The following is a 24,538-nucleotide window of genomic DNA, read 5'->3' as shown; positions in this document are numbered from 1 at the left end:
ATCGATCACAGGAACAGCTCATGACTGATGTTCCGATTTGAGCCGTAGAGGATGTAGATCCCTATTTAACTACAGGTGAAGAGCTGCTCAGATTAATCTAGGCACTTGGGTCAAGCGAGTATTCACGTGACGGGGATCAGGTGATGGACCACTCGACTGGCGTCGACTGGTCTGCGTCGACTGGTCTGCGTCGGCGATCCTCCGCGATCATCGCAAAATTTTACAACAACAATCAACTTCGTTGCCTTGTCTTGCTTCCTTCTTTCAAACGACATGGCTGATATCTACGAGATTGAAGATATCGACGGTGTTCGATTCAATTGGAATGCCTTTCCTGTCACTAGACAAGAGGCAGACAATATGGCGTCTCCTGTTGGATGTCTATACACACCTTTACTTGCACGTGACGACCTTCCTAGTGCCGAATATGATCCCGTTGTTTGTCGCCGGTGCCGTGCCGTGCTAAACGTGTTTTCTCAGATTGATTTGGGGTCCAAAACGTGGGTTTGCACCATTTGTAACTCGAGAAACCCGCTTCCTCCTCATTACGCCAACATTTCGGCTGAGAATCTCCCCGTAGAGTTGACCCCTGCTGCCTCTACCATGGAATATGTTCTTGCCAGGGCACAGCCTCCTCCCCCTCCATCGTATATCTACGTGGTGGATTTGTGCCAGGAATTAGAGGACTTGCAGGCTTTGAAAGAGGCTCTTATAACGTCATTATCTCTACATCCTCCAGGTTCTTTGGTTGGTTTGGTTACTTTCGATTCTGTCGTCAGTGTTCACGAGTTGGGCTTTACATCATGCTCCAAAACCTACGTCTTTTCCGGTTCTCACGAATGCGAATCTGTAGCTGTTCAGAAACAACTGGGTATCTATGGTAACTGTTCTCGTGACTGGATCAAACAGTTGGAGACTGGAAACGGTACCGTTGGAAGATTCTTGGTTCCTCTTGGCGATGAGGATGCTGTGGCTCGTCTAAGCAAGATTATTCAGGCTTTAGAGCCTTCCAAATGGACCGTTAAGCCTGGCCATAGGGCTGTTCGTGTCACCGGAGCCGCTCTAGATGTGGCTTCGTGCCTTGTTGAAGGTTCATACGCACAATGCTGTGCTAAGTTGTGTCTTTTTGCTGCCGGTGCATGTACTTTTGGTCCAGGAAAGATCGTTGGTACCGAATTGAAGGAACCGATTAGATCCCATAGTGATATCGAAAAAGGTTCGGCCAAACACTACAAGAAGGCCGTTCAATTCTTTAAAAAATTGGCGTTGAAAGGTGTTGGAGCCAGCGCTAGAGACTCAAAGGACAAGTTCTTTGACCACAATGCCTCGTCCGGCTTTTCCGTCGATATATTTGCGGGCTGCTATGACCAGACTGGTGTCTATGAGATGAAGACTTTGGCCAATCAGACCGGTGGTGTTCTGGTGGTGACGGATTCTTTTCAAACGTCCATTTTCCGTAATTCCTTCTTTGAATGCTTTGCCAAAGACGATGATGGATATCCATTTGAGTTTTCTGACGGTTATCTAGAAGTTCTAACATCTCAGCGACTCAAAGTGGCCGGAATGATTGGTCACGGTGCATCATTAAAGGCAGACGGTGAAAATGTGGCCGATATTGAAATTGGCGATGGTATGACTCATCGCTGGAGTCTACGTTCGTTGTCTCCAAGACATACGTATGCAGTTTTCTTTGATATGCAGACTGTTGGTTCTGCAGAACAGCGAAACTCGTCTATTGCAGAGGTCTACATTCAATTCCAGACGACATACAGACATACCAACGGTTCTGTGAGAATGAGAGTGACTACTTTGAGTCGGCTTACGTCTAATTCGGCCGATTTAGCATCTACTTTCGACCAGGAAGCTGCTGCTGTATTGTATGCAAGACTTATCGTTCACAAGCTCGAACATGGAGGTGAATACTCGGATCTACTTCGGTGGATCGACAAGTCTCTCGTTAAACTATGTACCGTGTTTGGTGATTATTCTAAAGGTGACTCCAACTCGTTCAGGTTGTCCAACAAGTTCTCCTTGCTTCCCCAATTCATCTATCACTTGCGTAGATCACAGTTCTTGCAGGTTTTCAACTGTTCTCCCGATGAAACTGCTTTCTATCATCACACGTTGCTCAGAACAGACGTTCGTGACTCGTTGGTCATGATTCAACCTACTTTGGTACGGTTTCTGGCCGATGGTTCAGAGCCTGAACCTATCCTGTTGGACTCTGCATCTCTCAAACCGGATGCCATTCTTCTATTGGATGCATTCTTCTATACAGTGATTTATTACGGTCGTGTGGCAGCAGAATGGAGAGATAAACACTATCCTAAGGACGAGTATCCAGGTGTTTATGAGATGATGGATAAGGCCAAAGAAGAGGCAGCATCTTTAATTGCTGATAGATTCCCACTACCTAGATATGTCACGTGTGATGAGGGTAAGTCCCAGGCTCGTTTCCTCTACTCCAAGTTGAACCCATCGGAGAATGACAGCAACCAGTTTGTTGGTGGACAGATGGGAGGCTATGTTCCTGATGACAACGAGACTTCTGTTGTTCACACAGAGGACGTCAGTTTGAGGACTTTCTTCCAGCATTTGGCCAAATTGGTTGTGAATACTAATTAGTTTTATACTATTTAAATTAAAGTCTTAGTTTTATACTATTGAAGTCATCAGAGTCTTAGAACGAGCTCCATATCCAATCATTGGGCACTGTGATTCCAATGACGGAGCCGGAGGAGCCTCTGGGGTGCTGGGGCCGAGAGCCACCCCCAGGGCCACCACCAGGTCCACCACCACCTCCAGCTTTGCTGGCTCCTGCCAACCCTTCCAGGTTCTTATAGCTCGTTTCATATTCAACTCCAGCTTCTAGAAATCGAAGCCATTGAACGTAGCACATCTCGCAAACTTTGCTGTACTTAGAATAATTAACCGTTGATGACGTCAAGGATCTCATTGATTTGATGGATTCTTGTGACATCACAGCTGAAAGTGAAGTTGAATCGACTTGATTCCGGTCGGGAGCAGAGATAACAGCAGAGAGCATTTCGGTCACGTGATCGCGATCACGCGATGAAAATGGATTTTCGAACTTGGCTAAAAGATTAAGATTGGCTGTTTTGTTGAGACAATCACTACAAAATATGAAGCCACAATGACGACAGTGATGTTTTCTTCGAAGTAATGAGAAGCGTTTGCTGCATCCTGAACAATAGAAGGTAGAAGCGTTTGGCTTCCATGCAGAATGAGAAGGTTCGAGTTTTGAGGAATGACCAGAAGTGAATAATGAGGTATTACTGTTAGTTGTGGTGGCAATGGTTGGAGGAGTAGTTGAAGAGGTATCTTCTATGGATGAGATGGTGGTTGATGAGCGAGAATGCTTATGGTGTGTAGTGGTGATGGTCTCTATAGGTCTAAGAACTGGAGGAATGTAGTCGGGTAACTTTGAGGGTTCATTAATCTGCCTGAGATGAGAAGAAGAACCACGGACAAAGCCAGCAGTAGATATACTGGATGTCTTTCCCGGAGAAACGTGCGAAGAAGCCCCGGAAGAACAGGACTTTTTCCGGAAGGTGTAAGGATGTCCAAGAAAGTCACTTATTCCAACAGCCACTGGAGCCGCTGGAGCCGCAGGAGACACCGGGTCCACCGAGGCAACCTGCACTTCCTGCACTTCCCGCCCCTGCTCCTGCCTCGCAGGCCTCGAAAATTCGTAGTCAGCAGGCTGATAGTCAGAGAGATGTCTCGACGAGTCGGTGCGACGAAAATCACTGTTAAGCGAGCTCTTTGATTGATGCCCATGAGACCGGAACAGAGTTAATACAGGCATCCTCGGAGCACGAATCTTCTCATCGTAACTATATTCAAAGGACAAGTCATCGAGGGCATCAGCAGGCAGTTGATCCTTGTCCTTCAGGATTCCTCGATATTTCGTGTAGAATTTACTATGGTCGCAATCATGGTCGATTTGGTCACACTGCTGAGGCGGAAACTCGTGCACCATCGAAATATGGGAACACTGCCTGCTCTGGGGAACCCTGTGTATCGGAATTTTGTCGAAGGAAAAGCGACACGGCGAAAGAGAGTCGGTTTGAATGGACGGTATTTTAGTAGAGGAGTCGATCGATGCGTCTTTAATGTCAGTTACACCTGCAACGCTTGCAACGCTTGCAACTGTTGCTATGCTGGTACCACGTTCAGCAGTATCCATGGTAGTAACAAACAACGACTATACACCTTCCGAAGTTTGTGTATCTGGCAGATTCCAGTTTATATATGCAGCCGCATCAACTTGACGTCAAAGTAAGATAAGCAGAATTGTCTGCATGCTCAAGATAAGGAGGGTGAAAAGCTTTCGAGGCCTATCCCAGGGAAAGGGGTACGTCCTACCGGGTCTCGGGAGCCCCAGAGAACTCCACAGGGCCCCGTAGGATTTAGTCGGGCCCCACAATATCTCACCGAGAGGTGTCGTTTTTAACTGGCTGTCTCGCTCTAATCTGTATCGATTCTTTATCTCGCAACCCGAACTCCTCAATGCAAGCTTTTCATTGGTCTGTTTGATCATCATTAATTGAAAATTTTTTGCCTAAAAGTAGGGTAACTGTACACATCCGTGCACCAAACTATATACTTTCAGGACTGGTCTTTGGAGCTCAGCTATACAGTTGGTTCTGATTAGAATGACCTAAGACGGCGATGGATAGAGGAACTACACACATACATCTTATATTCATCCTACCACCTAACCTGACTTTAACACTCTTGGTCAACTTCTTAGAAGAGCTTCAATAGAATCCCTAATAAGTTCTATACAATACCGCTTTTAGTAACTGATTCCGTGACTTCTTGGCTTAATATCAGTATTTCAATTAAGTTGAGACAATGTACACTTAAATCATCATATTCAAAGGTCACTGAGCTATTAAGTAATCCTTATCAATCAACGGATTAACTCAAATAAAGAACGGAAAAACGCTTAGACGGGTATGGAAAAAGATTCCCCAATAGGTAATTAATTTCGCGTCATTATGATGAAAGCGGAAGGTGATTTCGCTTTCGAGAACTGGGGACTAATTAAAGCCATTTAGCTCAATAAAGCGAAGATCTGGGCTTATCATCATGCAGATCTCAGATGAGGGGCTGACATGATGTCCTAAGATCACAATAAGCTGATAAAGCTAGATGACCTATATAAACAGTCTTTTGTTCCCTCTTGATGGATAGTCAGGGCTTGTCTCGTAGCGAGAGGTAAAAAAAAGCAGTCACACCATTGTTGATTTGGTGACACACGACAGGAGAATGTGATAATTGAACAGCAAGTGTGGCGAAGCAGACGACTAAGCGGACAACCAAGCAGACAACTAAGCAGACAACTAAGCAGACAACTAAGCAGACAACTAAGCAGACAACCAATCGGTTACCTTCGGTTATCAAGCATCGGAAAAGAGTTCTGAAACCATTACAGAGCAATGTGGTCTCAAAGCCCTCTTATATCCAGGCTTTGACTTGATCTGGCACTAGGCTTCGGTACTGAGCTTAGACCCAAATTCTACTCAGCCACATCTGCTTATCGAAAATTTTTCTTGCCGGATAAATTGTTGAGGAAATAGACACAATGACACCAGTCAAGGGTCTGACAAACCAGGGTTCCAACACTCCAATTAGGCTGAAATTTGACAATGAAAGTCATCAGATGATCTTTATTTCAATTCCTGAGTTTGGTAGAATTTAATGGCAAGGAAAATTTGCTAGAGGCATTTGAAAAATCTCGAGATCCATCTATTTCTTTTTCCTAATCAGTCGTATATAAATAGGGCCGTTTCCCCAGTCGCGTGATCTATTCACAATTCAGATATCAATTGTTCTTTATTGTCCATCCTTCACTTTTGATTATTCCTTCTTTCACTATGAAGCTCTCTAAAGTGTCCATAGATAAAGATGCTGCCAACTTGGCCAATATGGGCTATAAGCAGGAGTTTTCTAGAAACTACGATTTCCTATCGACGTTTTCGTTCGCTCTTTCCATCTCCGGTTTAATGGGAACCATATCCATCACATATCTTTACCCTTTGTGGTCAGGAGGTCCTGCTGCAGGTGTTTGGTGCTGGTTCATTGGCTCTCTAGGATGTCTTTGTATAGCCTGGTCTGTGGCTGAAATAACGTCATGTTTCCCTACTTCCGGTGGAATGTACTACGTTATCACTCATGTCGTTCCTAAGAAATACGTTCCTTTACTCTGCTGGATTGATGGATGGCTCTATTTTACCGGGGCTTTGGCTGGTGCTTGTTCTACTGATTTTGGTGCTTCTACTTTGCTCTTACAGACCATTGCTATGCATACAGATTACAGCTACATTCCTACCAGAGGACATATTACGGCTGTGACTATCTTGGTCATTATCTCGCATGCTCTTATCAACTCTCTACCGGGAGAGGCCTTGTCTAAAGTCACCAAATACTACTGTATCGTCAATATCGGTACCACTTTGGCTCTTATAATCACTCTTTTGATCAAATGTCCTCAGATTAATACGGCCAAATTCACTTTCACCACTGTAATCAACAATACCGGTTGGTCTTCCGATGGTTGGGCCTTTTTATTTGGATTTTTACAGGTTTCTTGGGTCATGACGTGTTATGATGCCACTTCAAGAATGTCTGAGGAGGTTAGAGACGCTGCCTACAGAACTCCTTTGGCTATTGCTACTGCTCTTACCACTACCGCTGTTCTTGGCTGGATCTTGTGTATTGCTATTACTCTTACTATGGGTACTAACGTCACAGAAATCCTTAACGGTGTCTCTGGACAGCCAATTGTCGAGATTTATCAGTATGCAATGGGTAAAACCGGTGCGACTGCATTCTTGGCATTGGCCTTTGTCATCAACTGGTTCACGGGTGCCGTGGCTATGTGCTATACCTCTCGTTCTCTATGGTCCTTTTCTAGAGATAAGGGTTTACCATACTCTAAATTCTGGTACCATCTAACGGAGAAGACAGGCGTCCCTACTCGTTGTGTTTGGCTTGTCTGTATAATCAACTCTCTTCTTACGCTCATTAATTTGGGCTCTACTATTGCCATGAATGCGGTGTTTTCTGCTTGTGCCATCTGTACCGACTGGTCCTACATCCTAGTTATTGGAGCCTTTGCACTTAACGACAAAAAGATGGGTGTTGTTAGAGGCCCATTTCATATGGGAAGAGTCAGTCCCTACGTCATGTACTATGGCTGTGTTTGGACGGTGTTTGTGTCGATCGTTTTTGTTTTCCCCAACTATATGCCTGTTACCAAGGAAGATATGAACTATACAGTGGTCATTCTTGGTGCAGTGTTTATTCTCGCAGGTGGCTGGTACGCTTTCGATGCTAAACACTGGTATAGAGGTCCTGTTTCTAACGTTGATGCTGAATACACCACGGAAATTCACCAGATGTTCAGTAAGGGGGAGCAGAGTTCTTCTGATACATTCGGAAATGAACTGAGCAGAGAGCATAAGAAGGGTTCTGTCAAGGTGGATAATGTCAGTGTTAGTTCTGTTACCGCAAGCGAATAGGTAATGTATTTAAGCTATTATGCAAATTAGTATGTACGCAAAACATTTAATGCACATAAATTGCTACATAAATAGTAGGTGAATCAGTCTAGTCTAGTCGTCTTTTTCTCAATCTCTTAGCCCGTTCTTTTATCTCTTGGCATACCACCATTCACCAATGAATTCCATTATAGAACTGCTGAAAAGTATGGACACTACCATGTTTGTGGCATCGATCGTTTTGGCCATCTTGGTGATCGTAGTGACCTCATTAATGGTCCAGAAGACACTATTCAAACGGAATAGCAGGAACTTCGTTATCGTGGGTCCGCCCCAAAGTGGAAAAACAAATCTTTTCCAAAGACTTACCACGGGAAAACTCCCCGTACTCACGGTGACGTCGATACAGCCCAACGTGGGCCCATTGAAGGTGGATAATTCACAGTATGGAGAAAACTTTTCAGACGTCATTGTTAGCGACTATCCGGCAAGCTCCAAGATGAAGAATCTCTACTTGTATCCATTTTTGAGTGATAATATTAGCAGCTGTAGAGGAATGGTATACATAATAGACGCGTCTGCATTTGATGCCGAGTACTGCCACTACGTTGCCAACGACTTGTTGACTCTTCTACCGATTACCGAGTCGATTCCAAATGGTGTCGATCTCGCCATTTTCTGTAATAAATGCGACTATTTTACGAGCAGAAAACCCGCGAAAATTCATTTGATGCTCGAACAGGAAATTACTAAGCTATATGGGCTCAAGCTAAGGAACTTGGAAAAGGTGTCTGAATCCGCCGAGGATATGGGAGTAGAGCTGGAAGATTCACTTAATACTGCTTTCAATGGTGGCCAGTTCAAGTTCGAAATGCTCGAAGGTAACGTTGATTTCTTAGAAGGCAATGTTTTCAAGGATAAGATCGACAGTCTCATCGATTGGTTCTGTGAAAAGACCGCCAATTAATGTACATAAAATTAATATTATGCAATTTGTTTGTGTCCATAAATTTATCTCCGAGATCTATACGCTATACGTATATGGTTTTTTTTTTTCCTGTTCCTTCAATACTTCAGTTCCAGATCTTTCATAAACCCCCTCTTTTTCGGTCATGTCTTTAACAATTCAGGATCTTCTCACTGCATTGTTTCTTGGCTTTCTCCATTATGCCACCTACTTACTTTCTGCATCTCTGATTCATCGTACTCTCTTACCAATGTTAGGTAAAGACTCCCGGACTGAAAACACCATTAAATCGGTCAATGGAAAGCTCTATAAATTGGACTTCCCCTACAGGATACGCACATCTCCCCAGTCTAGGTGGAAACCCAAATCTGCCAAGCTCAACGGCTCTTTGACATCCATCAATCGGCTTTTGTTCAACGTTATAATCTCATTTTCATTTCAGGTCACGTGCGTATTTCTTTTAGATGTATCTGGATTTCTTGATAATTCCATGAGGTCATTGGATTGGAAAATTACTCTAACAACTCTTATAGTTTTGCTTTCCTACGTTGTCCCCAGCTGGACGTTTCAGTGTTACGGTTACATCAAATATGACTCTGAAAACCAGCATCAAATAGCCACTAAAAGATTCGCTCTATCTTATTTAATGGTCCTTACAATTTGGATCGTGGCCATAAAAATTTACTCCTCCATTTTCATTGGAACATCTTCTTTGATGAGGTTTTCTCAAAGAGCTTTCTATGGAATCTCTGTTTTGGGTATCAGTTGCCTTGCTGCTTTGAATGGTACTGGTTGTATTAGCTCGATATTTAGTTTGACACGTGCTCAGAAACACGTGACCAAGGAAGATATTTCCAAGATTGTTGAATCTTTGAAGAGTACTGAAGGGATGATTGACAGCAGACGAAGCATGGAGACGGAGTTAAGACTACTTGAGAGTAGTTATGATGATTTAGTTCGTAGATTAGAAGATCAATTGGTTGATTATAAACGAGAAATGGAGTGGCAGACGGCGTACGGACGAATGAATCGACTTTCTGAGTTGGGATTCTCGATCTACTGCATGTATAGAGTGGTAACAATCCTACTAATTCAACTGCCAACAATCGTTCTTTCGAGCTGGGGAGTTATTGGACGTCAGCAGGCGGAGACGGATCCTTTATCTACTACTATATCACGTCTTGTGGTACGGTTCATTAACGATCAATACGATGAGGATCAACTCTCGGTGATTATCAACATGACTTTTGCGATCTGTTTGTTTGTCTGCTCATTCAAAGGGGTGGTGATAACGTTTTCGAAGCTCAGTAAACCAAGTCATATGGCAGTACTTGGAAGATTATACGAGCTCTTTGTTGCCGAGACTACAGGAATTTATGCTCTTTCTACGATGATGATTTTGCATAGAGGAGGACTTCCGAGTGGGTTGATAGAGGGATTTTTCGGAAACGATCAGTTGGGAGCCGACTTTGTCAACATCTTGTACACGAAGTGGTTTGGAGTGAGTTGCATAGTAAGTGGGATAGGCTTCGGAGTGATGAAATGGATAAACAGACATAATTCTGAGTATTTGGACGATTGGGACGAGGAAAAGTTGGTATAAAGAAGTTGTTGTGACAGAAATATATTAATAATTGGACATACATAGTATGTAAAATAGCAGGGTTAAACCCCTGAAAGATCAACTGGTCTATTCTTCTATTAGCATCATCATCTCTAATTGGCACACTGATAAAAACACACACAGACGCTGAAAGAGTGATGAAGATAAAGAAAAACTGAACAGTTGATCAGACATTGAGGAGTAACCCCAGATTGCGGATAAGTAAGAATAGCTTAGTAAAGACGGAGGACAAGAATGAAGACTGAGATACACTCAGTTCTTGTCAGAAGATGAGCCCTCCTTTGAATTTTCTTCTACCTCGGCGTCCTTCTCAGCAGTAGTGGCACTAGTGACATTGGCGACATTGGCTCCATTGACTCCACTGGCCCCACTGGCCCCATTGGCTCCACCGACTTCGGTATCATCATCAGCATCATCGTCGTGCTCCTCCAAGAACAAAACTTGTTCATCAGCAGTCAAGTTATCGAAGATCTTCTTCTCCATGTCAGGGATTTGAGCCATACCATAAACACAAATGACAACACAACCGAGAATACCAGCAATACAAGAGAAGACGAGAGCAACAATGCCTCTGGCAGTAAAACCAGAAGGAAGGTTCTTAACTTGGACGTTTTGGTTCTTCAAGTTGAGGTAATTCTCGGTATTATTAGCAGCATTACCAATGTAAGGAGTTCCAGCAGCTGAACAGACATCCTTCCAGTTATCAGAAAGAGACTGCTGAGCCTGAATGGACTCTGGATCCTCAATAATCGTCAAACCCAAACCTTGAATCAAATGCCAATCAATATGGCAATGGAAGAACCAAACACCAGGGTTATTGGCCTTAAATCTGAGCACGAAATAGGACTGTGGATTAACATAAAAAGTATCTCTTCTCATTGGATACTCTGGAGCATCATAAGGAGCACTTTCGTTATAAGGAACAGGTTCATCCTCATCCAAGTAACTTGGACCTCTCTCAACCACCTGGAATACGTGACCATGAAGATGGAAAGGATGCTTACCGGTATCATTATTATTGAGAACAATTTCAACAATTTCGTCCTTTTGAAGAACAATTGGATGGGTACTTTCACCATAAACCAAACTATTGGTAGCATATTTATCAGCAGAAAGAACAGTACCCAATGTAGGAACCTTAGGAGCAACGTAAGAGATGTTATTGAAAAAGGCATAGTTCATACCATTTCCTAAGTTGTCCATAACAACGTCAATTTTGATCTGGTAATCATAGTCCTCGTACAATTCTTCCGGTTCAACTGGAACCAAGTAGAAATCGTTCAAGAAGTCGGTGTCATAATTATCAGAAATGTATTCCTCGGGCAATGGAGCACTCTTATTGTAAACGATAGCATCGGTGGAGTTTATAAAAGCCACACCGGTTAAAGTATCCAACATATCTTCGTCCATCTTCTGCATGAATGCATAATTCTTCGAGGTATCGTTCTTTGTATGAATCAAAACGTCATATCTCTGAGCAGCAGTGATATAGATGATCTCTGTTTCGTTTGGCTCCACATAAACACCATCAACTGCCACCACAGTGAATGTATGGTCCTCCATCCAAAGATACTGTGAAAGGAAACCTCCAGTATTGACGATACGCAAAAAGTAGGTGGTATCAGGCTTAACGTTCCAAACACCATTGAATGTCTCGTTGAAAAGAAGTGTCTGAGGAATAGGCTCTGCTCCAGTTGGGTTGTAGAGACTCATGAAAGCAGGAGTAAGCTCAGAAACAGTTTTGTGGTACCAGTCAGAAACACTAACGACAACTTCTTCATCATAATCAAATGGCATATCTTCGGTATCCTCAATAACAAAGGAACCACGCATACCGTCCATATATTGACCAGAAGAATGTGAATGATACCAATAGGTACCAGCTTGATCCGGAACAGTGAAGTTATACACCATAGTCTCGTTAGGGGGAATCTCACATTGCGTCATCAGAGGAACACCATCGTACTCGTTGGTTCCGTTCTGGAACAAACCGTGGAAGTGCAAAGAAGTGTTCTGGTTTTCTAAGTGATTGGTCAAACTGATGATAATACGATCTCCTTTCTTTACATTGATACCAGGCCATGGATAGTCGCCGTTACATGTAACTACTTCACGTTCGTAAAGTCCATCTGGATTTTCCTTACCCCATTGAGCTGTCCAGTTATAACTATGAACTTTTTGTTCTGCAAAAGCCCAGCCTGCAAACACCAATGCGCTCAATAAGTGAGTGAACTTCATGATGAACAGTAGAAACGTAGCTACACTTATTTTTCTATTTTTTTTTACCTGACTGTAAAAGTACTTCATTATATATCGAGCAGATGGGAAAAAATCATTCATTGAACTCCCATCTCCCATCAATTTTCAACCTTTCTTCATCTCTTTCCATTCATTTTACCGTCCTCGCATTGTTTTCTGTCTGCATATTTTTCATGCATAATATTTTTAAGATTTCTGTTCGGTGAACATTGCTTTTTTTTTTATGGGGTGAAACTTTTTATGCTTAATATTTATTGCTTAATGGCATTCATCAGTTCGTTGTTCCAAGGGGTTCCAAGGGGTTTCCACGAATTCCAAGGAGGTTGCTAAGGAGGTTGCTGAGGAGTTTCCAAAACATTCCTCTGAGGCCCAATTCCGTCGGTTCCATCAATCCCACTAGATCCTATCGATAAACTCCTTCTCATGGACCCCTTTCCTTAGCCGTACTGATCGTTTTGATAATAAAATGAACTATGCTGATTTCCTCTTTCGGACACAATTTCGATAAAGCCGAGCAATGTTTCTTTTTTCCCAAGGCGGTGCTGTCCTCCGATGTCTCCATGAAGTTTATTGACGACACAATTATTCTATGTTAATTGGTGGATATCTCGATTGTTTTTTGTTGATCACGTGCTTTTACACCAGGTTACAATAAATGTGCATCCGTACACCATGATGCGCGTCTTTGGTCGAAGCCATTTTCCATTTTTCACTTAGCGCGTCTGTTTCTTTGTAAACTGTCGAACTATCAAACATTGAACTGGCAGGTTTCGCCACAATATGGACAGATTTCTTTCATTTGCATCAAAAAAGAAGTCAAATTCCAGCATATCTGGTCAGCCAATTCCTATAAATCTTGATGATGAGCCTGAGACTAGCGTCAAATCAAAGTCTCCTGCGGAGATATTTCAACAATTCAAGGAAAAAGACTTGGCCCTCCGGACCCACCGGACCCACCGGACTTACCCGGATCAGCAGGATCAGCAGGTCCATTCTGATTCCACCTACGTTGATCTTAGTGACGAAGATGTGGTGGATCTCACAGACATTCATCAACGTCCTCAAACTGCATTTAGTGATAGTCGATCGACGGGTCTATTAAATCGTCGATCGGCGCACCCATCGACATCGATTTCTTCTATTTTAATGCCCGTTAAGACTCCCAGGAAACAGTTGAAGGTATCATTCAAGGTTGATCCCAACCTTATGTCACATGTATTGCGTCATCAGCCTAAGTCGGCCACAGTTCTATTTTTCAAAGAGATTTCTGACCGTTTCGAACTATTGGAACACGATCCAAGCCGAAAACGAATCAAAAAGCATATGGCCCTGCCAAAATTGAACTGCCACTTCTTTTTACTACAGGATGAAACCGATAAAAGACAACTGAGCCAACTATACAATCGAGAGACCTTAAAAAGTCTAATGAAGAAGCCTGAATCACGTGATTATGAGCACGTGATATTTTCATTTCAGGACCATATTTCATTTTTCCGTGACTATGAAAGGAGTAGAACTAATATTAAAGAAGAACGATACAAGCAATTTTATTATCTCGATGAAGAAGATGTTGTTATAAAACGATCTGAAGGACCCTTGGCACGGTTTTCGGGTATAAAGACAGTAAAGAAGTATAAAGAGGATAAAAGGTCGCAATGGTGCGATCTTTTCGAGCCAAAAACGCATAGAGATATATTACAGCGAAGGAGGATTCGAGAACAGATGGATAAATGGATTATAGAGGCATTTGAGAAGCTCAAAAAGGTAGACAAGGTGAAAAAAATGGGTATTTTGAGCAAGAAACGGCATAAAAAGATACGATACACGGATCACGATGATTTGGATGACTTTATAGTAGATGATGAATACGATGAGGTTGTAGAAAAGGCTATCAGCGGGAAATTTATACCATCTTTGATCATTTCTGGGCCTGCAGGCTGTGGTAAGACAAGCTCCGTATATGCCATAGTGAAGGGAGAACTCGGGGGAGAAGTATTTGAGTTCAATTCATCGCAACCAAGAGGTAAAAAAGACATCAACTTCTATTTGAAGCAGATGGGTACGACCCAAACTGTAAATCGTGGTATAGCGATGTCACGTGACCAAACAGCCATTTTATTCGACGATGTGGACCTTATAGATGATGAAGACGCAGATAAAGAGTTTTGGAATGGAGTTACAGACCTTCTCAGCTACACTTACAGACCAGTTATATTTACGACAAATGAGTTGAACAAGATTCCCGAGAATATTGTCGATCAATCAACCATTTTGAATTTCGAAAATCCGTCACGTGACGTTTTAACACGTTACCTGAATAGAGTGGCGGCCTGTCGAGGATTCAGATTTACAGACCACGTTTTGAGACAGATGGAACGGGGCGGGTTGAGGGGCTCGTTGATGCAATTGCAGATGCTTAGCTATCGATTCGAGATGTTGGAGGTGGGAACTGTGATTGTAGAGGCTGAAAAAGACGTTGTGAAGGAGAAACCTCTGGCTCAATTGGACCTTGAATACGATCTGAGATGGTGCGGGCTTAACGAAATGTCACATGATCAGAAATCATCTGATCGAGCATCACCGTATCAATTGTCACGTGATTCAAAATGGTGCAAGGAGTATTCTGAGATTACTCTTGATTTTTATTCTTCGAAACTATTTGACAGTGGTAGTAGGAATAGGAAGGCACGGTATTCCAGTGGAGATGATTATCTGACATTGAATATAGGGTCGAGTTTTGAACGACTCAGTAATAGGATATTTGCTACGGAACTATCACCTTTTATTAGATCGATGGCCCAACAAGAAGCCAGCAGAATTAAATCTGGTTTAAATCTGACAGAGAGAAGGTTTGAGATGGAACCAAGTGAGAAATTAGAGGTGTTAACGTGAGATAGGCTACTAAATGTATACCCATTAATGAATAAATGCTGGACATGCATAAATAAATAATGCATATGCATAAATACCGCTTCCCGATTAGTCACCGAAAATTTTTACTAAGAGATCCATTGTTATTGGCTGAAATGGCTGAACATGGATCGGGCCATTTAACGATTTTTCATCTTTTCTGTACACTTTCTTCTTAATTTCTGTTAGATAGCACAATGTTAGCTATCCGATTAAATGCAAAGGCACGGATCAGTGGCCTCAGAGGCATGGCCACTGCTGCTTCGACGTCTACGTCTCCATATACTGCTCCTAGGGGCTTTGAAACCCGTACACCACCGTATGGACGACTGCTTAAGAATCTTGGCCGGATAAGACAGGTGCTTCGTCCGGATACGAAGCTCACCTTGGCGGAGAAGATTCTCTACTCGCACCTGTCTAATCCGGAAGACATGGTGGCGGCGGCGGTCAACGGAGACATTTCCAATGTTCGCGGCAAGCAGTACTTAAAGTTGCGGCCCGACAGAGTAGCCATGCAGGATGCATCCGCACAGATGGCCATGTTGCAATTCATCACATGCGGCATGAAATCTACCGCGGTGCCTGCATCCATTCACTGTGACCACTTGATTGTTGGCCGCGACGGTGCCGCCAACGATTTGCGGCGGTCCATCGCTACCAACGAAGAAGTTTTCAATTTCCTCCAGTCGTGCGGCGAGAAATTCGGGATTCAATTCTGGGGTCCTGGTTCTGGAATCATTCACCAGATTGTCCTAGAGAACTTTTCGGTTCCAGGTCTTATGATGCTTGGAACCGATTCGCACACGCCGAATGCGGGTGGTTTAGGAGCCATAGCCATCGGAGTGGGTGGCGCAGATGCCGTTGACGCTTTGACGGGAACCCCCTGGGAATTGAAAGCTCCGAAAATTTTAGGTGTTGAACTTCGCGGCAAGATGAGCGGTTGGACTTCGCCGAAAGACATGATCACCAAACTTACTGGGGATTTGACGGTTCGTGGCGGAACGGGATACATCGTTGAGTACTTCGGTAAAGGAATTGAACAGTTGGGTTGCACCGGTATGGCCACGATCTGTAATATGGGTGCCGAAATCGGTGCTACCACGTCGACTTTCCCGATGCAAAAATCGCACTTGGATTATTTGACCGCCACGGGCCGCGGTCCTGTTGCGGATTTGGCGGCCAAGGTGAATGCGGAGACGGGATTTTTGAAGGCGGACGAGGGTGCTGAGTACGACAAAGTTTTGGGGATCGATTTGTCGGAGTTGGAACCGAGCGTCAACGGGCCGTTTACCCCAGATCTCCGCACTCCGATCTCCGCGTTGAAGAAAACCACGACCAGGGAAAAGTGGCCGCAGAAAATCACGGCGGGTCTCATCGGTTCTTGCACAAACTCGTCTTATCAGGATATGTCGCGGGCGGCATCGTTGGTGCTACAGGCGGAGAGGGCGGGCATAAAGCCCAAGATCCCATTTTTCGTGACGCCTGGTTCGGAGAGAATCAGAGCTACCATCGCCAGAGACGGACTTATAGATATTTTCGAGAGAAATGGAGCCATCGTCTTGGCCAACGCGTGTGGACCTTGCATTGGTCAGTGGGATCGCGGGGCGGATGCTCCAAAGGGCGCCAACGTGATCTTTACATCTTTTAATCGGAATTTCAAGGCCAGAAACGACGGTAATCGTCAGACGATGAATTTTTTGACGTCTCCCGACATCGTCACTGCCATGATTTATTCTGGCCGGATGGATTTCAATCCTCTCACCGACACGATTGACCGTGTGGCCGCCAAGCCATTCAAGTTTTCGCCACCAGTCGGCGAGAATCTCCCAGAGCGCGGGTTTGTCGCGGGCCGCGCAGAATTTTATCCAGAGGCCTCTCCGCAACCGCAGTCCACGGTGGAAATCGCGGTGGACCCAGAAAGTGAACGTCTCGAGATATTGAAGCCGTTTCCGGACTGGACAGGTTTAGAACTCAGTACAACGGTGATTTTGAAGGTGAAGGGTAAATGCACCACGGACCATATCTCGGCGGCCGGACCCTGGTTGAAATACAAGGGTCATTTGGGCAACATTGCACACAATACGTTAATAGGAGCAGTGAACGAGGAGTCTGGAGAAGTGAACAAGGCTTATGATTTCGACGGCAAAGCTTATGGAATACCGGAGTTAATGCAAAAATGGAAAGATGAGCGGAGACCCTGGGTGGTTGTGGCGGAACACAATTATGGAGAGGGCTCCGCTCGCGAGCACGCGGCATTGCAGCCGAGATACCTTGGCGGAGAGATAATTCTAACCAAGTCATTCGCCAGAATCCATGAAACAAACTTGAAAAAGCAGGGAGTGTTACCGCTCACTTTTGCGGACGAATCCGACTATGACAGGTTAAGCAGCGGCGACGTTTTGAGAACGGTTGATTTGAAAGAAATGATGGCCAAAGGAGGAGATAATGGCGGTATTATTAAGTTGGAGGTGATAAAGAAAAGCGGAGAAACGTTTGTTATAAAAGCTAAGCATACTATGTCTGAGGATCAAGTTGAATGGTTTAAAGCTGGATCGGCCATTAACTATATAAGGCGGGAGAACATAAAGAGGCAGCATTGATTTTAGTTGCTTTGATAGCTTTAAGCTTTAATTGATTTTAATTGCTTTGATAGCTTTAAGCTTTAAGCTTTAATTGATTTTAATTAGCTTTAATTAGCTTTAATTGCTTTAATTAGCTTTAACTGGCTTTAATTAGCTTTAATTGGCTTTAATTCACCTTGATCAGCCTTAATTCACCCTTTTTGAATCAATTGGCTCTAACTATTTTGTATGCTGGAGTCCAGAAGAGAGATGAGGTCTCAAGGTGTTTAGTGATTAATGCTTTACAGAATAGTTCATTATTTGGTTAAAAATCAATTCTTCACCGTAAACTTGACTGAATAATTCATTAACGCTTATAATTGATGATTGATAATCAAGCAAAGTCTTAATACTGAATTTTTTATTGCTTAATGATTATCACTTAATGCTTAATGCTTAATACTCAAGCAGAAGTTTTAATACATAAATACTTGATGCTTATGATTGATGCTTATAATTGATGCTTAATACTTAATGCTTATTACTTAATGCTTATTACTCTATACATAAATACTTAATGCTCAAGCAAAAGTCCTAATACTCAATACTTATACTTAATGCTTAAATACTTATTACTCAATACCTAATATTTAATGCTTAGCATATAACACATAATTACTTAATGCTGAATGCTTATAATTGATTCTTAATACTTCATGCTTAATGCTTAATGATTAATACTTAATGCTTATAATTAATACTTCTTATTTAATGCTTAACTCCTAATACATAAATACTTAATGCTGAATGCCTACTACTTAATACTTATAATTGATGCTTATTACTTAATGTTTAATGCTTATAATTGATGCTTAATGCTTATTACTTAATACATCAATATTTAATTAGTACAAACTCACCCGTTTAGCTCACCCGTTTAGCTCACTAGCTTGGATCAGCTTGGATCAGCTCAGCTCACCCGCTCAGCTCACTACGTTCGCTGAGCTACGTTCCTGAGCTATGTTCGCCACGCTCGTCAACGTCTCATCAGTAACAGTCCCAATACTACCCTTATCAGAACCCTGATCTCGAGGTTGAACAGTACAACTCAACTTCCATGCCCGATCCTCTTCTCTAGCATTGTTCTGCTTAACCTTCCAAATCTCCAAGAAAATCATCTCCTGTAAACATGGAACTCCAGAGATATCAAACATATCAGCAAAATTCACATCGTCATCCATTGGAATCTCTTTTTCAAGGTTTCGAATGGCCTGTGAACGCATCTGCTCAGTATCTACACTATTATAAATGGCTCCCAGTTCTCCAGTATCAGTATAAGGAACCTGAAGAGTCTGAATATCCGCAATAATCTGTGTAATCTTGAAGAATTTGTCGATATTAATCAACTTTTCGTTCAAAAATGACTTGGAATTGTTCCGGAAGTTACCATTCCCATCAACTACAAAAGTAAGGTCTTGTAAAAACAACGAAAGATACGGAACGATCGGGATTTCCAAGTCGTCTTCCAAATTCGACTGGAGAAAGTCTCTCAACTTGTCTCGATAGACATTATAGTTCTTTTCTGGGTGGATTATCGACGCCAAATAATGGAACAAGTCCCTATATTTGTCGCTGAGCCCTTCCCAAATGGACTGAACACGTGTAATGAGGAAGCTTTGTAGCGACGTCATTATTGATGCCAAAGAGTTAAAGTTTCGGAGATAGAGACATGAAATAGCCACCTTAAGCCAGCACTTGAAGTAGTGTGCTCTTCTCTTCATCTCAATGTCTGGTTGAAGGACACTTTCGATCACATATTCACTCAAAAGGTTGGTGAAGAGCACCGAGCGTTGGATGTTGGGCGACAAATTAAGGTGGAGCTTCTTAGTAGTGAAGTTCTGGTTCAAGAGCTCACTCACTTTGACACAACAGAACATCTTAGACTCTATAAGAGTGAGCTGTTTGGCCAATTCTAAGCCATTAAAGTTGAGTAAAATGAGCGACTGGTTGAGGCACTTCCAGGACTCCTGTGACGTTCTCCACCACGATTCAATCAGGGACGAGGTGTCCAGTGGAGTGAACGAAAATGTGTCAGGGGACTTGCCCGACTCCTCCGCGTCTCCCGTCCAGTGGTCCCCCAACATACGTCTATACGAAATAACTACAGTCTTCATTAACTCCATCTGTTGGCTGGTGAGGAGAACGGAGCTACTGGTTCCGTCCGACAATTCGAGGTGCATTCCTAAGTTGAGAGACTTCCTGAACGAAACACCTCCGCTCTTCGGAGCCGCGGCCGCGGCGGTGGCCCCGTCGGCGGTGGCCCCGTCGGCAGTAGCCCCGCCAGCGGGGACGGTAACCCCGCTTTCCCCCTCCTCCGCCTCCGCCTCCTTCACCTCCTTGAGCCCGTAACTATCGATATCATCCATAAACGAGTTGTACGCATCGAGCTCAGACATGAGGGCTCCCCCATTGAGATCGTGAAGCTGTGAGATCCGCAGAATCTGCTTCTTGTGCAACTTCGGGGAGATCTTTCGCGGAAGAAGCTGCGAATCGCTATCGATGTTGTTACTGTAGTTCAACTTGTCTCTCATCGTTTCCACGGGCGGCTGTCCGACCAACCTGGAGGCCACCACAAGAAGTTGGTAGCCCTCGACTGGCATTTTCGGCTTCACTCCTTCGTTAAAGAAGTTGATGAGCGGAGCCAAGAGAGCGTAGTCGGACCGCGGTTTCCAATACGACTCGAGCCAGAGCTGGAAGGCCTTACACACGAGTCGGCGGCGGGCCTTTATGCGCGAAGCCTGGGAGGAAAATCCCGCCGAGGCGGAGTTTTCTTTGGCGGCACTCTGCCACATGTCGCGGACATCGAAGCGGCGGATCAATTCCTCGAGAAGCATCGATCCGTTGGCAAAGATGCGGAACGTGAGGAAGAACGTTGATGTGAAGAAGTAGCTTGGCGGATGTGACTCGTCGGTCAGAAGAGCCACCAAGGCACGGAAAGAAGCGCCCAGAAGCTTTCCGTCTTCCGCGCGGAGAATGTCTGCTTCGGAGTTGTACGAGAGGTCCGAGTCGGCATCGGCGGAATCAACGACTCCAACTTCGACTCCGCTTTCACCACCAGCACCGCTCTTGCCGCCAACTCCGACCAACTCCTCAAATTCTCCGCCCTCGTTAATGAACGGCGTATTTTCCTTGGATGAGATGCCCGCCAAAAAGTCCAAGCCGTCATCACTAATCTGCATGTCACCGCTGTTGCCCGCTCTAAACACGGAGAACCGTTTAGACACCCGCGGCGTGGCGGTGCTCCGCTTACGATACTCGGACACCTGGCGGCGAACTCCCTTGTCTCCCATAAGACCAACCGAACACCGCTGCACAAAGTCCGCCGGTGAGATTCCCATCTTGACATAGTTTGGATACTTTCTAAAGGCCGGTAAGTGTAGTTCCGCCGTCGCCATAGTCGAAAGAAGCGACTTGAGAATGCGGTGAGATGTAGAAGCAATACCGATCATCTTACAGGCATTGATAACGATGGCTCCGCCTTCCCGCGAATAGAAGTAGAGTCCTTTGGAGAGTGCAATTGCGGAGGCACCTTTGGCGGAGGCCCTGGCGGAGGCCCTGGCGGAGGCCTGCGTAATGGAGCCGCCGCGGGATATATTGCTGTTGGCCCTCTCCGGTAGATTGTTCTGAATCTTCCGCCGCGTGGCCACGTCAATCATAACGCGGACAAACGAGTTCAACTCGTCGACAACCTGCTCGAGTTTAGAAGCGTTAGAATCAAGAGCGCGAAGGCGGGCCACCACTCCAGCAAAGCGGCCCTGTAACGAGGCGCCAATAGGTGTTTCGGAAGAGGTCAGAGCGGAGGTGAATGCGGCGGTAATGTCTGTGGTGTCGGCGTCCGCGGTGGCCCCATCGGCGGAGGCCCCATCGGCGGTGGCCCCGTTGGCGTCCGCGTCCGCAGCATCGGTCAACTTGGCCTTGATCCACTTCATAACAAACACCTCCTCATTGACCATCAAGTTGATCTGGCCAACTACAGTCTCCAATACCCGACAGCCCTGGACGTTGTGCTCGACCAGATCGATACGGCCCGAAATCATACTCAACCCCGACACCAACTGATCGTAGATCTCATTGGCGCGGTAGCCGACAAGCGGCGGCCGCTCCAAATAAATCAAATCAAATGTAAATGTGGACAATTCCTGGCGGTGCCGCTGCTCTTCGGTATTGTCCAGATCCAAGTCCGCGGTCTCCGCTCCCCACACTTCCAAAAACGCGGCGGCCCGCTTCAAAACATCGAATGTGAGCAGTTGGAGATACTCGATTTTACTCGGGTCCATCGTGTGCATATATTTCTTGGCTTTGGCCATGAGGTCCGACCACGAGCGGAGCAGTTTCTTCCGCCTCCGCCTAACGATTGGTTTCCGCTGGACGATGGTGTTGCTACGCGAGATACAATCGGTATCGATGAGAAGTTTCCGCACACCGTCGGTGATTCCGTTGAAGCACTCAACGTCGAAAACGTAGCCCCGCAAGTGGCCGCTTAGATAGAACGGTTTACTTTGTGGGTTGAGAAGGAATTTTCCCGCGTTTCGGAAAAGCACGCGGAGCGGCAGGCGGGATGATGCCAGCTTCTCATTATGTGTGCGTCCCTCCGACTCCGCCAAAGAGTCCTCCACGGCGGACTTGAAATAGTTCATCGGAACCCATCCGCGCTGTAGAGAGTCGACTAGAATCACTTCTCCCCATCCCGACTCATCGAGGTTGTAGGTGAAGGCGATGTCGTTCTGACCGAAGGAGAGGCAGATGGCGGCATCGTTGTCGGAGTCCAACGTGGAAGCGTTGAAGGGATAAGTTGCGGCGACAAAGAGGGCGGAGGCATCATCGGGATCAAACATGTCGGGTGTCAACGTGTCGGTGGTGTCGGTGTCGCTCATCAGGACGGAGCCCGCGTCGGCGGAGAGAAGTGAATCGATGGCGGACTTGGACGCGATTGAAGACGCGTTCGGTGCCGACGAAAACGATGCCATGATCCGCTGCACTGAACCAGGAGATGCGGCGGCGGCGGCAGCGGCAGCGGTAGCAGACGCGGAGGCGGCAAATCCCGCAGAGACACTCGCGAGCTGACCTGAAGATTCCGACATGTCGGAGTTTGCGGCAACGCCTGTGTTGGCTATGCGGCTTCCACGCGGTAGGGCGGAGTAAATGCTTGAAGAGACGGAGATCACATGGGTCTTCGGGTGGCTGGCGGGGCCAGAATTGAAACTCTGGGCGGCGTCACCAATCGGCGGCATCTCTTTACTCCGAACAACTTTGCCGCCGTCGGCATTTCCTTCAGGAATCGAAGCAAGCGGAACAGATACTCGGCTTTTGTTTACCGCCTCTGAATAAATACTTGATGCCCCGCTTTGATGTTTAAACAGCGGGTTGGTGAACCGCTTGTCATCATCGGCGTCTACGTCCGCGTCCGCGTCCACGTCGGGAGTGTCCACTATGGTGAACGCCGACGAGGAGGTCCTTCTTTCGGAGTCAAAATTTAGTTGCGTCGGAGAACCGGACACCGCCGCGGTGGCGGTGGCGGGGATGGAAAATGAAAGAGAAGATGAGGAAGACGAGGATGAACGCGGAGAAGAGGTAGATACGGCGGCGGCGGCAGCGGCAGCAGCAGTTCCCTCCGCCCCCGCGATTCCCCCGCCTCCGCCCGCACTCAACATGCTCTCAAGAGCGCGCTTAAAAGTCTCCCCGCTCTCCGCCTCTTTCGGCAAATCAGGAACCTTCGACATCACCACAGACTTTCGTATCGGAGCACCCAAAGAACTGTGACGTGACCCGGCACCATCGGCGGCTCCGCTAACTGTGTCGGAAGTAGACTCTAACTCACCCTCAAGACTCTCAAATGTCATCTCCCGCTGTAAATCCACCGACGGTGAATTGTTCAACGAATCAACAATCTCGTGGTACCGCGAACCATTCGGATCATTGAATTGAGCATCTTCATCTTCGAATTGAGCGGCGCCCCGTTGTCCAATCCAAGAACCAGGCATCTTGGTCAATCGCTGACTCAGATAGTTGAAATCATCTTGTGTCACGTGATTTTTCGGGTCGCGTGATTCTGGTCCGGTGATATTCCCGTTTTCACGGGGTGTCGAATCCAACTCTGCACTCTTAGAAGGTTGAGGTTGATCCTGACTCTCATCTTTATCCTGTATCTTGGGGAGTAAATTGTCCAAGTTTTTGCCAAGTTTATTGACAGTGACTTGCTTAGCCAATTGAGCTGAAGTATGAGAATTGAGATTAGGATCTAAATTTGGGGTTGGGTTGGACGGATCGAGGCGAGAATTGTCTAAATTTGGTTGCTTCATGGTTGAATTTAAATTTGGTGATGAATTTCGCGACGAATCTGAATTTGAGGTTGAAATGGAGATCAATTTGGATGTAATAGTAGTAGAATCCGGTTCAAATGAGTCAATATTCTTGGTAAGAGCCCTTTTAGTAGCTTCTTTAGCCATTTGAGCCTTTTTAAAGTTACTAACCGAATTGGTTGCAATCTTTAAAGGTGAAGTAGCTTTTGAATTAGGAGTTAAAGCATCAAAAACGGCATCTGTGTTCTTTGGTGTCTTGTAAGGATCCGAAGTTGGTCCAGAAGGCGGTACAGAACCTCGATCTGAACCTTGTTCAAACGTGAACT

The 24,538-nt window shown here is 45.2% G+C and overlaps 8 protein-coding genes across 8 annotated transcripts; 6 read left to right on the top strand and 2 right to left on the bottom strand.

Moving 5' to 3' along the window:
• Positions 1–273: 273 nt before the first annotated feature.
• Positions 274–2,625, top strand: FOA43_002984 (uncharacterized protein; the record flags this gene model as incomplete). Its single annotated transcript, XM_038923264.1, has 1 exon — positions 274–2,625. The coding sequence occupies one exon, from the start codon at positions 274–276 to the stop codon at positions 2,623–2,625; it is 2,352 nt and encodes a 783-aa protein (XP_038779192.1).
• Positions 2,626–5,906: 3,281 nt separating this feature from the next.
• On the top strand, positions 5,907–7,553 carry FOA43_002983 (uncharacterized protein; the record flags this gene model as incomplete). Its single annotated transcript, XM_038923263.1, has 1 exon — positions 5,907–7,553. The coding sequence occupies one exon, from the start codon at positions 5,907–5,909 to the stop codon at positions 7,551–7,553; it is 1,647 nt and encodes a 548-aa protein (XP_038779191.1).
• A 157-nt stretch (positions 7,554–7,710) lies between these two features.
• Positions 7,711–8,499, top strand: FOA43_002982 (uncharacterized protein; the record flags this gene model as incomplete). The annotated part of the gene is made up of 1 exon (XM_038923262.1): positions 7,711–8,499. One exon carries the CDS (start codon positions 7,711–7,713, stop codon positions 8,497–8,499), a length of 789 nt encoding a protein of 262 aa, XP_038779190.1.
• A 250-nt stretch (positions 8,500–8,749) lies between these two features.
• FOA43_002981 (uncharacterized protein) lies at positions 8,750–10,102 on the top strand (the record flags this gene model as incomplete). The annotated part of the gene is made up of 1 exon (XM_038923261.1): positions 8,750–10,102. One exon carries the CDS (start codon positions 8,750–8,752, stop codon positions 10,100–10,102), a length of 1,353 nt encoding a protein of 450 aa, XP_038779189.1.
• Positions 10,103–10,375: 273 nt separating this feature from the next.
• Positions 10,376–12,361, bottom strand: FOA43_002980 (uncharacterized protein; the record flags this gene model as incomplete). Its single annotated transcript, XM_038923260.1, has 1 exon — positions 10,376–12,361. The coding sequence occupies one exon, from the start codon at positions 12,359–12,361 to the stop codon at positions 10,376–10,378; it is 1,986 nt and encodes a 661-aa protein (XP_038779188.1).
• A 1,167-nt stretch (positions 12,362–13,528) lies between these two features.
• Positions 13,529–15,274, top strand: FOA43_002979 (uncharacterized protein; the record flags this gene model as incomplete). Its single annotated transcript, XM_038923259.1, has 1 exon — positions 13,529–15,274. The coding sequence occupies one exon, from the start codon at positions 13,529–13,531 to the stop codon at positions 15,272–15,274; it is 1,746 nt and encodes a 581-aa protein (XP_038779187.1).
• A 215-nt stretch (positions 15,275–15,489) lies between these two features.
• ACO2 (aconitate hydratase) lies at positions 15,490–17,892 on the top strand (the record flags this gene model as incomplete). Its single annotated transcript, XM_038923258.1, has 1 exon — positions 15,490–17,892. One exon carries the CDS (start codon positions 15,490–15,492, stop codon positions 17,890–17,892), a length of 2,403 nt encoding a protein of 800 aa, XP_038779186.1.
• A 944-nt stretch (positions 17,893–18,836) lies between these two features.
• FOA43_002977 (uncharacterized protein) lies at positions 18,837–24,451 on the bottom strand (the record flags this gene model as incomplete). Its single annotated transcript, XM_038923257.1, has 2 exons — positions 18,837–24,378; positions 24,447–24,451. The coding sequence occupies 2 exons, from the start codon at positions 24,449–24,451 to the stop codon at positions 18,837–18,839; spliced, it is 5,547 nt and encodes a 1,848-aa protein (XP_038779185.1).
• Positions 24,452–24,538: the final 87 nt, after the last annotated feature.

Source organism: Brettanomyces nanus, chromosome 3 (assembly GCF_011074865.1).
Source record: "Brettanomyces nanus chromosome 3, complete sequence".
Lineage (NCBI taxonomy): Eukaryota > Fungi > Ascomycota > Pichiomycetes > Pichiales > Pichiaceae > Brettanomyces > Brettanomyces nanus.
Note: the sequence above shows the minus strand (reverse complement) of the source record. Positions and strands in the feature narration are given on the sequence as shown.